Raw genomic sequence first — 15,419 nt, forward strand, 5'->3', positions numbered from 1 at the left:
AATGATAAATGTATCAGGACTGCATTGTAATTATTTTTTTTTCACCCCAAAATGTGTGAAGTGAAACTGTTGTAGAAACACATTTGCATAAGTTTCAGACACGAAGGCCGTTTCATTCTCTTTGATCGGTCGCCTCAAAAAACTAATTTTAATTAATTTAAAGTTTGTTTTAGTGTAATACTGCATACATATGAAATGTTATATTTCACCCAGAAACCTTTAACACTTTGACTCTGTGTTTGTGAAGTTTACTGAATCAGCGTTTATCACTTCCTGTTTGTCAGACGTCGAACCGTGTGTGTGCGTGTGTGTGTGTGTGTGTGTGTGTGTGCGTGTGTGTGTGTGTGTGAGAAAGAGGAAGACTTGAATGAGATGTTTCAGAAACACACATTTCCCTTTTAACAGCAGTGTTTCAGTGTTCGATGTCGTACAGCCGCCTCACTACCTTCATCATCACCTTCATCATCATCACCTTCATCATCTTTATCTTCATCATCTTTATCTTCATCATCTGTACGGGCGTCGAGGGAAACTTCATCACTGTGAGTTCTGCTTTTTATTTCTAGTTTTCTGTTTCTTTCTTTCACTTGTGTTTTTATTTGATCTATCTACTCATGAAGTAATATATATATACATATATACTTTATACATGTGTATATATATATATATATATATATATATATATATATAAATATATTTAAGTTTATAAATGTGTTTCTGAGACGTTCATTTGATTCTGTTTGTATCACACTGGAATGTTTGAATCGGCTGCTTTGTTCATGAATTATAATATTAATATAAATATAAATATTATATAAATATACATTTTATATAAATATATAAATATAAATGTTATATAATGAAACATAATCATAAAAACATCAGTCAGTTTGTGTCTTTTCATGTTGAAAATCAACAGGATGTGAAGTTTAGAGATGTTTTTTCTTTAAACTCGTTCAGACTCTCAAAGTAAAACTAGATGAGGAACAACTAGAACCATAAGAACAACTAGAACCATAAGAACAATTAGAACCATAAGAACAATAAGAACAATGAGAACAATAAGAACCATGAGAATAATTTGAACAATAAGAACAATTAGAACAATAAAAACAATGAGAACAATTATAACAATGAGAACAATAAGAACAATAAAAACAATGAGAACAATAGGAACAATTAGAACAATAAAAACAATGAGAGCAATAAGAACAATTACAACAATAAGAACAATTAAAGCTGCAAGCAGCATTGATCGGGGCCTCGCAACGTCACACATGTCGAGGGTACTGGCAGGACTCTGGTTGATGCGGCAATGCATTTCTGTGACCATCATACACTGCATGCACAAGTTAGATGATATTTCCTGCGTCGACCAGCAGCATAGCAAGACCATGTTGCCAGGTCTTAAGCCTCAAATGTTTTGAGTGTACCTCCGATACAATCATAAATGTAAGCCTGTTAAGATCATTAAGAAAATGAACGTGTGAATGTGCTTCAGTATTTGTAACATAACAGACTGTCAGGTTACTGGGATGGAGTTCAACTCCCTGCAGTGTCCTACTGATTGTATTTGGACTTACATGAAAGTTAACAGAACAGCAGTGTCATTTGTTTTTACATGAACACTTTAATTTGACACTGTTTTCATTTTAAGCTCTTCTGTAACTTTAAATTGTAGTGTGAAGCATTCATTGTAACATTTAACCTGATTCTCATGTAGAAGCTCTAGACAGATCATTTATACTAATGCCCACTGACATGGTTTGAAAAACACTGTTGATTAGCTTTTGCTCTCCAAGCATCTTAGTTTGCACATATTTAGATCAGAGAAGTCTTTTTCTCATGGTGTGTCCACAAAACCTTTTATTAAGTTCAGTGTTCGGGCCACTGTAATTATAGAATACTGCTTACGTCCATGGTTGCCAGTAGGTGGCGCTATGACTATGAGTTAATATTGGCATGCAGATGTCCTAAAATCATGACAGTAATCAAGCATGTCAAGTTTGGGACAGTTTTGACAAAGAACAGTTGAGTTACAACAGCTTGATGGATGATGGCGAACCATGTAGAATGGCCGCTACACCAAGTCCATGTTTGATGAATTCTAAACTTTTAATCACAAAGGTCTTTAGATTGTTCTGACCAAATTCTAAGCTGATCTGATTAATTACCTAGGACTAGTTCGTAGTACAGCACCTGGAAATGGGAAAAATACACAAGAAATTCATACAAAATTAGAAATGGCTGACTTCCGGTTGGGTTTAGAGCATGGACCCCTAAGACTTTTTTTTAAATCCACATGTGATACATCTGCTTACCAAATGTTATACATCTAGGTGAAACGTACTGCGAGGGCTGCATCGTCAAAATATTGTAGGGGGCGCTATCGAGCCGAGTTGCCACTCTGAAGCATTAAAATCATATCAGATAACTACATTCAGGATTTTAAATGTGTGTGACAAGTTTGATTTTGTTTTGAGTATTTTCAGCCCCTCAAAAACACCTTTGTTTTTCATGGCGAGGAATGCATCGCCACGGCAACGGCATTTCACGAAACAACAAGCTTTGAGTAACTTTTAATCACAAAGGTCTTTAGATTGTTCTGACCAAATTCTAAGTTGATCTGATTAATTCCCTGGGAGGAGTTCGTTAAAGTAGAGCGCCTGGAAATTGCAAAAACGACACTAGAAATTCAGACTAAATTCAAAATGGCTGACTTCCGGTTGGGTTTAGGGCATGGCCCCAAGAGACTTCTATTTAAGTCCACATGTGATACATGTGCCTACCAAATTTTGTTAATCTATGTGAAACGTACTGCGAGGGCTGCTTCGTCGAAATTTTGTAGGGGGCGCTATTGAGCCGATTTAACACTCTGATTGAATAAAATCATATTATAGAACTACATTTTGGCCTTGTGATCTGTGTGTCAAGTTTGCTTGTGTTTCGAGCTTTTTTAACCTCTCCAAATGACCATCGTTTTTCACGGCGAAGACTGCGTTACCACGGCAACGGCGTTCGACAAAACATCAAAAGCTTAGAGAACTGGCATTATGAACTTCTTACATTTGTGTGGAACAAATTTGATGTTGATCTGATTTTCCAACTAAGAGAAACAAGCCAAAGTATAAAGACTTTTACTTACTGTTGCCAGTAGGTGGCGCTATGACTATGATTCAAAATTGGCTTGCAGATGTCTTCAGGCCTGGAGTTTAATGAAACATGTGAAATCTGGTAAAGATCTGATGATGCGGAGTCGAGTTACATCAGTTTATTCGTTCATGGCGAAGGATCGAAATTCGCAGAGCCGCCACGTCGCCATGCTTCGACAACTTCCTACAATTTTCACAATGAAGCATTATCAAGGTCTTAAGGCTTTTGTGACAAAATTTGAGAGGGATCCGATTAATCTGTGAGCAGTAGGGTGTCAAAGTACACAACCTATGACTTCCTGTTGCCACTAGGTGGCGCTATTACTATGATTCTAAATTGTCATATACATGTGTTCAGGGTCAGGATGTTATGACATATGAGAAATTTGGAGCAGATTAGGCAATGTACAGCCGAGTTACAACAACTTCCTGTTTCATGGCGAATGGTGTTTTTTTGCCGCCACGCCACGGACACATAGTTCGATAACTTTTTGATCTTTGAGTATCGTTTCACTGCCAAGGTCTCAAGAGCATACTGACCAAATCTGAAGGCAATCGGGTTTAATCTCTAGGAGGAGTTTGTTAAAGTACGGCGCCTTGAAACGGTCCAAAAACGTCATAAAATTCAAAATGGCCGACTTCCTGTTTGGTTTAGGATATACCTCCTTTTGACTTTTTTGTGCGTCCCATCACGTTTCACATACCTACCAAATTTCATACAGCTAGGTGAAACCCAAAGTTGGGGCTACTCTGTAGGGGGCGCTATCGAGCCAAAATGTCATGCCGCAGCTGGACACCACAATAATACTGGAATTTTCACCACGATTGAATTTTGTGCCAAATTTCAAAAGATTCCCAGTATCCCAAGCACCTCCTTTTTGCGATGAAACTGGTACGATAATAATAATAATAATAATAATAATAATAAAAAACATTAGAATAACAATAGGTCCTCCGCTCCGACTACGTCGGTGCTCGGGCCCTAATAAGACTCAAAAATTAAAGAAATCATATCAGACCAACGCAAACAAACAATAATAAAAGAAACAACTTTCTTCAGAACCGTTTTTATTTCTTTAGTTTGCTGCAGCAGGTAAATAAAGTAAAGAACTGTGATGAGACAAGTTTTATATGAAACTGTTTCATTTAAAGAACAAATGAGCAATATTTTATAAAAGAAAAGAAGTGAACAAACTGACTCTATGCTTCTTTTTAGTATAATTAATTATGAATTTAAGAATATATTTCTGATACATCCCGTACTACGTCATACTACATACTACTTCATGCTACTTCATACTACATCATACTACTTCATACTACTTCATACTACGTCATACTACGTCATACTACATCATACTACTTCATACTACATCATAGTACTTCATTTTAAATCTGATTTCAAAGAATAAACTATGGTTTTCCTGTGTGGACTGAATTTTATTTTGAAAGGACACCAATGACGTCATTCTAAAGTGATAAACAAATGATCAATATTTTATAAAAGAAAAGCAAAGAAGTGAAAAAATATGTCTCACAACTGACTTTTCTTCTCTATACAGGTATATATGTATGTATATATATATACATATACAGTATATACATATATATATATACATACATGTATACATGTATATATGTATGTGTATACTGTATATGTCAGTAGTCAGTAGGATTCTGAATGCAGTGTACTTCTACATGTGTACTGATACTGAATACTTCTGTATACATATAGTACAAAGCTCAGCCTGTACACAGGTGTTTAAGGAAGTACTGTGATTTACAGGAAGTCCTTAAACACGTCGTACCTGAACAGGTGACTCAGCAGGTTAAACTGAAACGTGACATTTAAAGAACTAGAACCTGAAGAAGAAGATTTGTTGTTGTTGTTGTTGACATTTGAAATACGGGAAGTCAGAGAGGACAAAAAGAAGTGGAGAGCAGAACAACGAGGTGTTTGAGGAACACTTTTATCTCCAGTCTTAAAATAGGAAAGCTTTTTGTTCAATAAAGTTTTTTTAAATGTAGTATTTGTGAGAACGTTTATACTTCTCTTTGTAAAGCACGTTTAATAAAACCTAAATGTGAAGAGTGAATCTGTTTCAGCAGAGTCTGTGTCACTGTCGCTTTAAGAAAACCAGGATTCACTCTCTTAAAGCTCCACATAAAAATATTATATAATATATACAAATTTTATAAATATTATATAATACATACAAATATTATATAATATAAAATATATAAAATATTAGTCAAATAATCTGATCAGAGATCAGCTGATTAACACGATTAAGTAGAGTGTTTGAGAAATAAATAAGATTAAAGAAGATTTAGAAACTAAACTAAATTGGTTGGTCAGTCGGTCGGTCGGTCGGTTGGTCCGTTAGAGTCACAGAGATCCTTATTGAATGTGTGTAAACATCTGATGAAATATCTTTTAATGCAAAAACGTCTTCAAATCAAAATTAATAAAGTGTAAAAAAAAAAAAAAAACAGCAGTCAGGATATTTTATTACATTATTGAGGTTAAGTTTAACTTTTAAGTTCTCTCTGTTTATTTAGCATTGTTGTTTTGTATATATATTTATATACACGAGTCGTACGAAGAGGAGAGGACTACAACAGAGACGGAGTCACAACGCGCACCGACCGTCTCTCTCACCGGAGACTACCGGACATCACCGGGTAACCGTCGTCACCTCTGAGTTACGGTGCATTATGTTGATGAACAGTGGGAGCTGCGTTCACATGCTCTGACTGTATGAAGACAGAAGACACACATTCTGATGAAACGTGTGGAACATTGTATTCATGTTGCACAGCAGTGGAACGTTTAAATAAAGTCACACACTGAGCACAGATAGTAGAAATATAACTGATACTGTGTGAAGAATACTGCTGTTAAAAAGAACCTGATCTGTTTAAAGTGATTCAAACCAAATGTTATTGTACTTTAGTTCATACAGCAGTACTTTAAAATACAAGTGAGCAATACACTACTTTTGAATTCATTGTTGAACTTTGCGCATAACAATGAGATTAATCAAGATTAAACATTGTAATCGTTGCCCAGCACTAATAAATATGTATTTATATTTATTTATATATATATATATATATTTATTTTTATTTATATATATAAAGTGAGGTTTCTTTCTCAGCTGCTTTTATTTTATTTCCTTTTTCTTTTTATGAACGTTTCTCTCATCAAGCTGTGAGGCTCCACACCTGTGAACTTGAATCTCGTCTTTGTCTTCTGATAGAAGAGATGGCACATTGAAACTAATAAAAAGAGAGCGCGTCTCTGATGTTAACCATGAGCATGAAGAGGAGGAACTCTTTATCTGGGTCACTCGTCTCTGCTGACCTGTTTTTCTGCAGACTTCCTCTCAGTGTTCAGACACCTGAGAACAAACATTCACCCTCTCATCGCCTCCTTCAACCACAACTGGAACACTCGTATCAAACACGGGCTCTTTTGTGCCACTTTCACATCATTTCCATATCTCTGTTTTATGCTTTACTACATCTGACTCCATCAAGGTGAGACAAAGTCAGAGTGAGAACCAGTCCTGAAGGAACCTGAAGAGTCTGACGAACAAATACTTTAGATTCTGACTCTTTAACAGGTTTTATAAGAAGCTGCAGGATTCACCCTGAGACGGTCTTAAATGCTGTTTTATTAATATATATATATATATATATATAATTGATATATATACTGTATGTATGTATATAATTATATATATAATGTATATATAATGCGTATAATATATATATATATATATATATTTATCATAATTAAGAATAAGGGCCGTCAGTCTATATATAATTATTTAATATTATTTCAGCTGAGCTATAGGTGAGGTCATCATCTCTTTTTTCTCTTGTCTGTCCAATAAAAAGCATAAAATAATAATAATAAATATTTCAAATTATTTTTCCTTTTTTTTTATTTAGTCAAAGTAAATTCAAATATGTCAAAAAATAAGATTTAAAAGATGGTCAGACAAACGGTGACGATGTGGTGAACTTCTGTGGCAGCTAGCCGAGCGCTAACATGTCAGCTAACCGGTAGCATTGCGCTACTAACCTGCAGTAATAGCCCACTAGGTTAACCCGCTGGCTAACTGACGGCTAGCTGCCTCAGTTACCAACCAGAGAAGAAGTCACAGTAACAATCAACACTGTGGTTTTACAGGACCTGTTTTTATATATTATGTTATGTTATGTTATATATACTAGACACAAGACACAACCCCTCACGTTTCTGTAACCAGAGAATCTTTACAATCACAGCAGGAGACTTTTCTGGCTAGTTACCTAGCTAGCATGCTAATTCCACCATGATGTCATGCTACAGCTACAGTTACATAAAGACAGCAACACATGAACTGCTGGTCTTGGTCTACGTTACTTAACTTACCGTTTATGATACCCATTACCCTTTCAATTAACCTTTGCTAATAGCTAATGCTACTAGCAAGCCTGCTGACCATGGTTGTGTAACTGCTGTAAAATGTCCATTATTGTGACAAATTCGAATTTAAACTCCAATAAACATTTTTGATTTGAGTTTACATGCAAGGCTGGGAATATGTGTATGCTAGCAATTAACATTAGTGCTAGCAATGTGTATTTACAACACGATATGTATTATTCATAAACTTTGTTCTAAAATGTGAAGATGAGGACCTGCATCCATCAACAGTCACTAAATATTACTATTTATTATATTAGAGGTGCAACAGATCTCAAACCTCACGGATCATTTTCAGATCAGCAAAGAAAATGGGAGGAGTCAAATATGAACTGCTATACATTTATTAATTAAAGAACTCCAAGAACACTTGAAGAAAGAACTTTGGGCTTTAGTCTTACATAAAATCAAACATATTGAAGATGTTTATTTTCAGCACCTGTCTGTGACTCTCAGAGGGGGCGTGTCTACAGCACCTGTCTGTGCGACTCTCAGAGGGGGCGTGTCTACAGCACCTGTCTGTGTGACTCTCAGAGGGGGCGTGTCTACAGCACTGGACTTTGAATCCCCACTGTGTGAGCTGTCAGTGTTTTCCTCTTCATAGTGAACGATCTTCATACTGAGTGAGGGGGATTCGTAGAACACTTTCACCAGATTTTGAAATCCTTTGTTTTCCACAACGGAGAATGTCTGATTCTGCCACAAACGCTTAAATGCCGCGATGATACCTTGTTGTTGTTGTTGTTGTTGTGGTTGTTGTTGTTGTTGTTGTTGTTGTGGCTTGGCCCCCGTCACTGACATACTGTGATGGTGTGTCTTCATATGTGTGGACATGTCCGCTGCGTTACCGTTGTCGTGTGTCTTTCTCTTTAAACAACGTCTACACACGGTTCTGTCCACCGCCCTCATCCTCATCATGAGTTACTGTTTTGGAAAAACTTCTAATTATAAATCGGGAGAAGAGTTTTGTTCACAAATTCAAAGAAAATAATGAAGTCTTCAAATGATTCAAAGTTGTCCTGTTCTATTTTATTTCGCTTGCAAGGGAAAGATGCACCACAGCCACCTCAGTCAGTGTCTGTGGTGAAAAGTTCAACATCGTACAAGATACCAAACCATTTTATGCACACATGAGTTTAGGCCCTGGGATAATCATAGACAGGGAGTAGATGTTCTGTGCTCTGGCTATCGTTCTTATCTAAACACATGCCAGGTGTGTTAACTGGGAATCAGTGATGGTTTTATGGTCTGTCTCAAACTTGTCAGACACTGTGTCTTCACTTCCTCTCTCTGAAGTGGGAGTGTGTGACCAGCCGTGAGAAACACGACGCTGTGTTCAATAAAACTAATTAACTACTTCTATAGGACTGCTGTGTTATGTCAGTGTTTGTGTTCCTCACTTTCCCTCTCAGTTGTACATCTTTTAAAACATTTCATGATATAAGAATATATTTTTCACATTACATTCCACTGAAGACTAAATGACTTAAATGACGTCGGAGCTTCTGAAGCTCCTCCTCTCACCGTGACTTTCACCGTTAAATGCTTCTAAGCTGCTCCGTTCACTGAACACACTACTGCTTTATATGTGTTCACTGTAGCTCTGAGAGACGTAGTGCCTGAAAGTATGAGCGGCAGTCAAACTTGATTTAAACTGTAAAAACCACACTAACTACACAGATATGTTGGTGGTCAGCAGTAGACTTTAGCTGTTGCTCTCTGAATCTTTTTCTAATATTTCAGTTGTACAGAAGCAACATTGATGTCAGACGACTGAATGTTTGCCGTTCTCTCTCTGTTCTTCACAGGAGAAACAAGATGAACTACTCGGAGGACAAAATGTCCAACCAATCGGATTACGACTACTACGTGGACTACAACGACTCCGACTACGAGCTGATTGGACCTTGTTCCCACCAGAAGAACACCAGCGTGGAGCTGGTGGTCGGCCCGTACGTCCACTCCATCATCTGCATCCTGGGCTTCGTGGGCAATGGCCTGGTGATCGTCACCTACGCCTTCTACAAGAGGACCAAGTCCATGACGGACGTGTACCTGCTGAACGTGGCTGTGGCAGACCTGCTGTTCGTGGCGTCGCTGCCTCTCATCGTCTACAACGAGCTGTCGTCATGGTCGATGGGGCCGGTGGCCTGCAAGCTGCTGCGCGGCTCCTACAGCGTGAACCTGTACGGCGGCATGCTGCTGCTCGCCTGCATCAGCGCCGACCGTTACGTCGCCATCGTCCAGGCCCGCCGCAGCTTCGGGCGCCGCTCACTGCCCTATAGCCGTCTCATCTGCGCCGTCGTCTGGTCCGCGGCGCTGCTGCTGTCCGTCCCCACCTTTTACTTCTACAACTGGTACGAGCCGTCCCACAGCAGGGACGCCTTCATGTACGAGGAGGAGGAGATGAACCTGACCTCCGAACCTCCACATTATGTCTGCGAGTTCCAGTTTGTGGACAACGCCACGGCCTGGAGGACCAAGGTGGCGGTCCCCAGCACCCAGCTGGCCGTGGGCTTCTTCCTGCCGCTGCTCGTCATGGTCCTCTGCTACAGCGCCGTCGTCGCCACCCTGCTGAAGGCCAAGAACTTCCAGCGGCACAAGGCGGTGCGGGTGGTTCTGGCCGTGGTAGTGGTGTTCGTGGTCTGCCACCTGCCCTACAACCTCACGCTGCTCTACGAGACCGCCGACATGTTCCAGCAGCGGACCTGCGAGGAGTCGGACGTCCTGCAGACGGCTAAGACGGTGACACAGACCATCGCCTACCTGCACTGCTGCCTGAACCCGGTGCTGTACGCCTTCGTCGGGGTGAAGTTCAGGAACCACTTCAGGAGGATCGTCCTGGACCTGTGTTGTCTGGGGAAGAAGTACATCGCCCCGCGACGCTTCTCCAGAGTCACCTCAGAGATCTACGTGTCCACCCGCCGCTCGGTGGACGGATCCAGTGAAAACGGTTCGTCCTTCACCATGTGAGGACCAGAACCTTCCTCCCTAAGACCCAAAGACCTAGGTCTGACGCCTGAGACCCAAAGACCAGGGTCTGAGGCCTGACACCCAAAGACCTGGGTCTGAGGCCTGAGACCCAAAGACCTGGGTCTGAGGCCTGAGACCTAAAGACCAGGGTCTGAAGACTGCTGGTCTCTGTAGGTCCTAAACCTGACTCATATCTGTAAATCATGTGTTTTGCTTCAAGCTATGGTTCAAGTTCAATCTGAGAGATTTCAAATGTAAGAAATGAAACAAAAAGAAAAAAAGCTTTTATTTTGTATTTCTTTAATCTTTTTTATTGTGAAACTTTGTTCTCTTTAGATCATGTTGAAATGAAACAACCTGAGAAGGAAACGTTAAAACTGTGAGATTGATGATTTTATTTTGTACTTTTTGTTTGAACTTCCTGTTTGTGTTGATAACATTGAACCTGATGAATGTAATACTATGGGTCACGTTTTGTACATTACAGAATAAATGTTAAATTGTTCTCTAAACTTCTCTGACTCTGTGATTCTAATGAAGAGGTAAAAGATAAAGATAAATGTTCAGTGTCTATTTAAAAACTCTGACTTTAGGTCCAAAAGGTTTCATCAAAACAAAGCTGGAGGTTATATACTACTCATGAGTTTAATTCCCTGATGCCCCACGATCAGGTTAGTACCCTGAACACCACACAGGACTGTTCAGTGGGTCTGAGCAAACGTTTCTCTGGTAGCACTTTATTTTGAAGGCGCTCTAGTTTCCTGATGAAAAGATAGATTCTATGTCCTTTAACTACTCGTTGAGTCACTGTTCTGTTCATAATAGTTAAAGGACGGTGAAGAGGAGTCAGAGTGAAGATCTTCTGCCCCCTAGTGGCCACGAACAACATGAACTAAAGAACTGCAGTGTCTCTGTGACAGGTTTTAACATCAGAGCTTCAGGTTCCTCTTCATTGGTTGCTACGGTTCTCTGCAGCATCACGACCTGAAATAAATTAATATTCTTAATCTTTAAGTATTACAGTTAACGTTTCATTTAGAACGTCTTCTTGTTAAATATTACCACTTTTTCTTAATCATAGAACTTTGTTTTGTAATATTTTAAACTTCTTCTACATTGAATCTACATTATGACCTGTTTCTTCAAACTGTTTTGATTTGATTCTTCTCCTAATAAACAAATATTAATAATTCATTTTACATGAAATACTATTATTGATTGAACAAACATTTATAACAACAACATAGTAACTACTTGTACTTTACAGATAATACTTGCATTGTAGTATTTCTAACGAAGTAAATCTGAATACATCATTTCTGATTATTAACGGTGGAAACACTGCTTAATATTAAAGAAACCTCCCAGAATCCCTTGTATGTCTGTTTCAGCTGGAAGCATCATCTGGTCATGTGACATGCTGCGTTCTCATTGGTTCATTAAAGTCCCTTTAATCCCAAACGTTCAATAAATGAAACATTTGAAGTTGAATAAAGTTTTCTTTATTTGAACATGAATCAGATGATTTGATGACATTCTTCTTTGTGTGTGTTATGTTTCAAACCATGAACCACGAGAAGACCACGAGAAGACCACGAGATGACCACGAGAAGACCACGAGATGACCACGAGATGACCACGAGAAGACCACGAGATGACCACGAGAAGACCACGAGATGACCACGAGAAGACCACGAGAAGACCACGAGATGACCACGAGATGACCACGAGAAGACCACGAGAAGACCACGAGATGACCACGAGAAGACCACGAGATGACAACGAGAAGACCACGAGAAGACCACGAGATGTGTCTGAAAGCTCCAGAGAGAGTTCCCTTTGTCCCACTAAAGGTGCGTTCAGGATCTGGAGCTTTCTATCTTCATCAGCTGTTTAGATCATATTTCATTTTATCAATATCATCGATGACATCACTTGATTCATGATCAGTTATCAGTGACATCACAGTGATGTTTTCATCTTCTGAACAACAAAACTATTAAAAACAAACAACAGGTCAGCTGCTACAGCCGCATGGGGGAAAGGCACAGCAGTTATTGAAAGTCTGAGACCAGGACCAGAGAGTCCGGGAAGAATCAGGGGTCCCGGTTCAGAGACAGGACGAAGGGCACCAGGGCCCCCCTGGTCTCTGCGGGGGGCGGCAGCACCTCCGGCAGGAAGTCCTCCCGGTCCTCCCGGACCTCGAACTGCAGCGTCTGGCTCCGGTTCACGCAGTAGATCCGGTCCCCGAGCACCGCGCAGCGAAACGGCAGCGGGTCGCGGAGCGCGAAGCACGCGCCTCCGTGCCACACCTTCACCACCGTGTTGTACTTGTACACGTTCACCTCCGCGCGCTCCCGGTCCACGTCGAAGCGGAACACGAGGCCGCGGAGCGCCACCATGTCGGAGGACCGCCGCCGGCTCTCGTTGAACGGACACTCCTCCCACTCGTCCCGGCGGGAGTCGTACCGGAGCAGCCGGTAGAAGAGCGAGCCTCCGGACACGAACAGTGAGCCGCCGCACGACGTCGCCTCGTGCGCCACGGCGAAGGAGCCTTTGGGCAGCGGGGCCACCGGAGTCCACCGGTCCGCGCGCGGGTCGTAGCGCTCCACCGTGAACAGACACTCCCCTCCGACCGCGTACAGGTGTCCGTCCATGGACACCAGTCTGAGCTGGCAGCGGGGCTGGGTCAGCGGGCGGATCCGGCTCCAGAGGCCGGTCCGCGGGTTGAAGCAGAAGACCCGGTCCGAGGCTTTGGAGCACGAGACCCGGTCTGAGGCTTTGGAGCAGAAGTCCTGATCCGAGATCCCCCCCGCCACGAACAGGTAGTTGTACAGGGTGCACATCCCGGAGCCCCTAGCTGGGATCTCCTCCGGGAGGCTGGTCAGCACCTCCCACCGCCGGGTCTCCGGGTGGAGGAACAACACCCGCCGGTGGGTGGAGTCCTCCGGGCTGCTCTCCCGGCTCCCCTCGCTGCTCTCGGCCACCGCCAGCACCTTCGTCCCCTCCATCCTCCGGGTCAGGATGCGCTCCCTCTCCTCGGCCGTCAGCCGGCCGTACACCGCGGGGGTCCGCAGCACCTCCAGGTAGTGGTCGCTCATGTAGCCGTAGACCCGGTCCTTCACGCCGTCCGCGCCGTCGCTCTTAGCTTTAGTCAGAAGCTCGTAGCAGTTCTCCGCGCTGATGAGACGCGACACGTCGGCAGCGGATCCGAGGTGTGACCGAAGATCCATGATCCGGGATTAATGCGGATCAGATCGATCCCGGTCCTGTCAGAGACAATGATGCGTCTGGAGATCCAGACTTCTGCCCCCCCCTCCTCTATTCTCTCTGTGGGTTCAACTTCTCCCTCCTCCTCCAGCGGGGCGCGGTGGTGATGAAGCCGGGATTCTCCGCCTGCTGTCGGGGAGGATCGCTGCGTCCCCTCGCTGCAGAACCCGGAGGACACAAAGGAGGCGTTCAGTGACCTCCTCCTCCTCCTCCTCCTCCTCCTCCTCTGTCACTGAGGAACAAAGCTCTGTGCAGAACCCGCTGAAGGTTCCTGCAGAACAACACACACTGTTCCCTTACGATCCCATCGAAGTAAAAGTACACAAGCATTATCAGTAAAAGTACAATATTCACTCTGAGAAGTAGAAAATAGCAGAAGATGAAAATACTAAAGAAAAGTACCTCAGATAGTACTTGAGTTTAGTACTTCAGTAAATGTAATGGGCTGCATTGACTTTAAGTACATGTTGTACTTTTACTTCATGTTGAACGAAGGACTTTGACTAAAATAAGATCTTCAGTTCATGAAGTGAAATAATGATTGATTATAAAGTTTATATGTTCAGATGAGACGTCTCACAGAAATACGGGACATAAATATAATATAATATAAATAATAAGTATAAATACATTCAGAACTACTGATGTACTTTTAGACAAAGAGGTCTGGAAGATAAGTTTCATCACTCTTTTGTTTTCTGTCTCTTTGTAGTTTATTTGTGTCTCTTTGTAGTATTTTTGTGTCTCTAGTTATTTTCTGTCTCTTTGCAGTCTTTATGTATCTCTTTGAAGTTTATTTGTGTATCTTTGTAGTATTTTGGTGTCTCTCTAGTTATTTTCTGTCTCTTTGTAGTCTTTCTGTCTCTTTGTAGTCTTTATATGTCTCTTTGTAGTCTCTTTGTGTTTCTTTGTAGTTTATTTGTCTTTGTAGTCTTTTTGTGTCTCTTTGTAGCCTCTTTGTGTCTCTTTGTAGTCTTTATATGTCTCTTTGTAGTTTTTTGTCTTTGTAGTCTTTTTGTGTCTCTCTAGTTATTTTCTGTCTCTTTGTAGTCTTTATGTATCCCTTTAAAGTTTATTTGTGTCTCTTTATAGTCTTTCTGTGTCTCTTTGTAGTATTTCTGTGTCTCTCTAGTTATTTTCTGTCTCTTTGTAGTCTTTATGTATCTCTTTGAAGTTTATTTGTGTCTTTGTAGTCTTTCTGTCTCTTTGAAGTTTATTTGTGTCTCTTTGTAGTCTTTCTGTCTCTTTGAAGTTTATTTGTGTCTCTTTGTAGTCTGTCTGTGTCTCTTTGTAGTATTTTTGTGTCTCTCTAGTTATTTTCTGTCTCTTTGTAGTCTTTCTGTCTCTCTTTGTAGTCTTTATGTGTCTTTGAAGTTTATTTGTGTCTCTTTGTAGTATGTTTGTGTCTCTCTAGTTATTTTCTGTCTCTTTGTAGTCTTTCTGTCTCTTTGTAGTCTTTCTGTCTCTCTTTGTAGTCTTTATGTGTCTTTGAAGTTTATTTGTATCTCTTTGTAGTCTTTCTGTCTCTTTGAAGTTTATTTGTG

The 15,419-nt window shown here is 41.0% G+C and overlaps 2 protein-coding genes across 2 annotated transcripts; one reads left to right on the forward strand and one right to left on the reverse strand.

Annotated features, from left to right (window-relative positions):
- Positions 1–148: 148 nt before the first annotated feature.
- ccr6a (chemokine (C-C motif) receptor 6a) lies at positions 149–11,086 on the forward strand. The gene is made up of 2 exons (XM_068708319.1): positions 149–542; positions 9,441–11,086. Exon 2 carries the CDS (start codon positions 9,451–9,453, stop codon positions 10,603–10,605), a length of 1,155 nt encoding a protein of 384 aa, XP_068564420.1. The 5' UTR covers positions 149–542; positions 9,441–9,450; the 3' UTR covers positions 10,606–11,086.
- Positions 11,087–12,131: 1,045 nt separating this feature from the next.
- Positions 12,132–14,017, reverse strand: LOC137871366 (kelch repeat and BTB domain-containing protein 11-like). The gene has a single exon (XM_068709167.1). It carries the CDS (start codon positions 13,836–13,838, stop codon positions 12,702–12,704), a length of 1,137 nt encoding a protein of 378 aa, XP_068565268.1. The 5' UTR covers positions 13,839–14,017; the 3' UTR covers positions 12,132–12,701.
- Positions 14,018–15,419: the final 1,402 nt, after the last annotated feature.

This window comes from Cebidichthys violaceus, unplaced genomic scaffold (assembly GCF_023349555.1).
Source record: "Cebidichthys violaceus isolate CVI_PGR_0920_01 unplaced genomic scaffold, fCebVio1.0.p SCAF_14, whole genome shotgun sequence".
Classification (NCBI taxonomy): domain Eukaryota; kingdom Metazoa; phylum Chordata; class Actinopteri; order Perciformes; family Stichaeidae; genus Cebidichthys; species Cebidichthys violaceus.

What these genes read in the sequence shown, in the direction of transcription:
- LOC137871366 (XM_068709167.1), bottom strand. Translation starts at nt 13,838, where the DNA reads ATGGATCTTCGGTCACACCTCGGATCCGCTGCCGACGTGTCGCGTCTC.
- ccr6a (XM_068708319.1), top strand. Translation starts at nt 9,451, where the DNA reads ATGAACTACTCGGAGGACAAAATGTCCAACCAATCGGATTACGACTAC.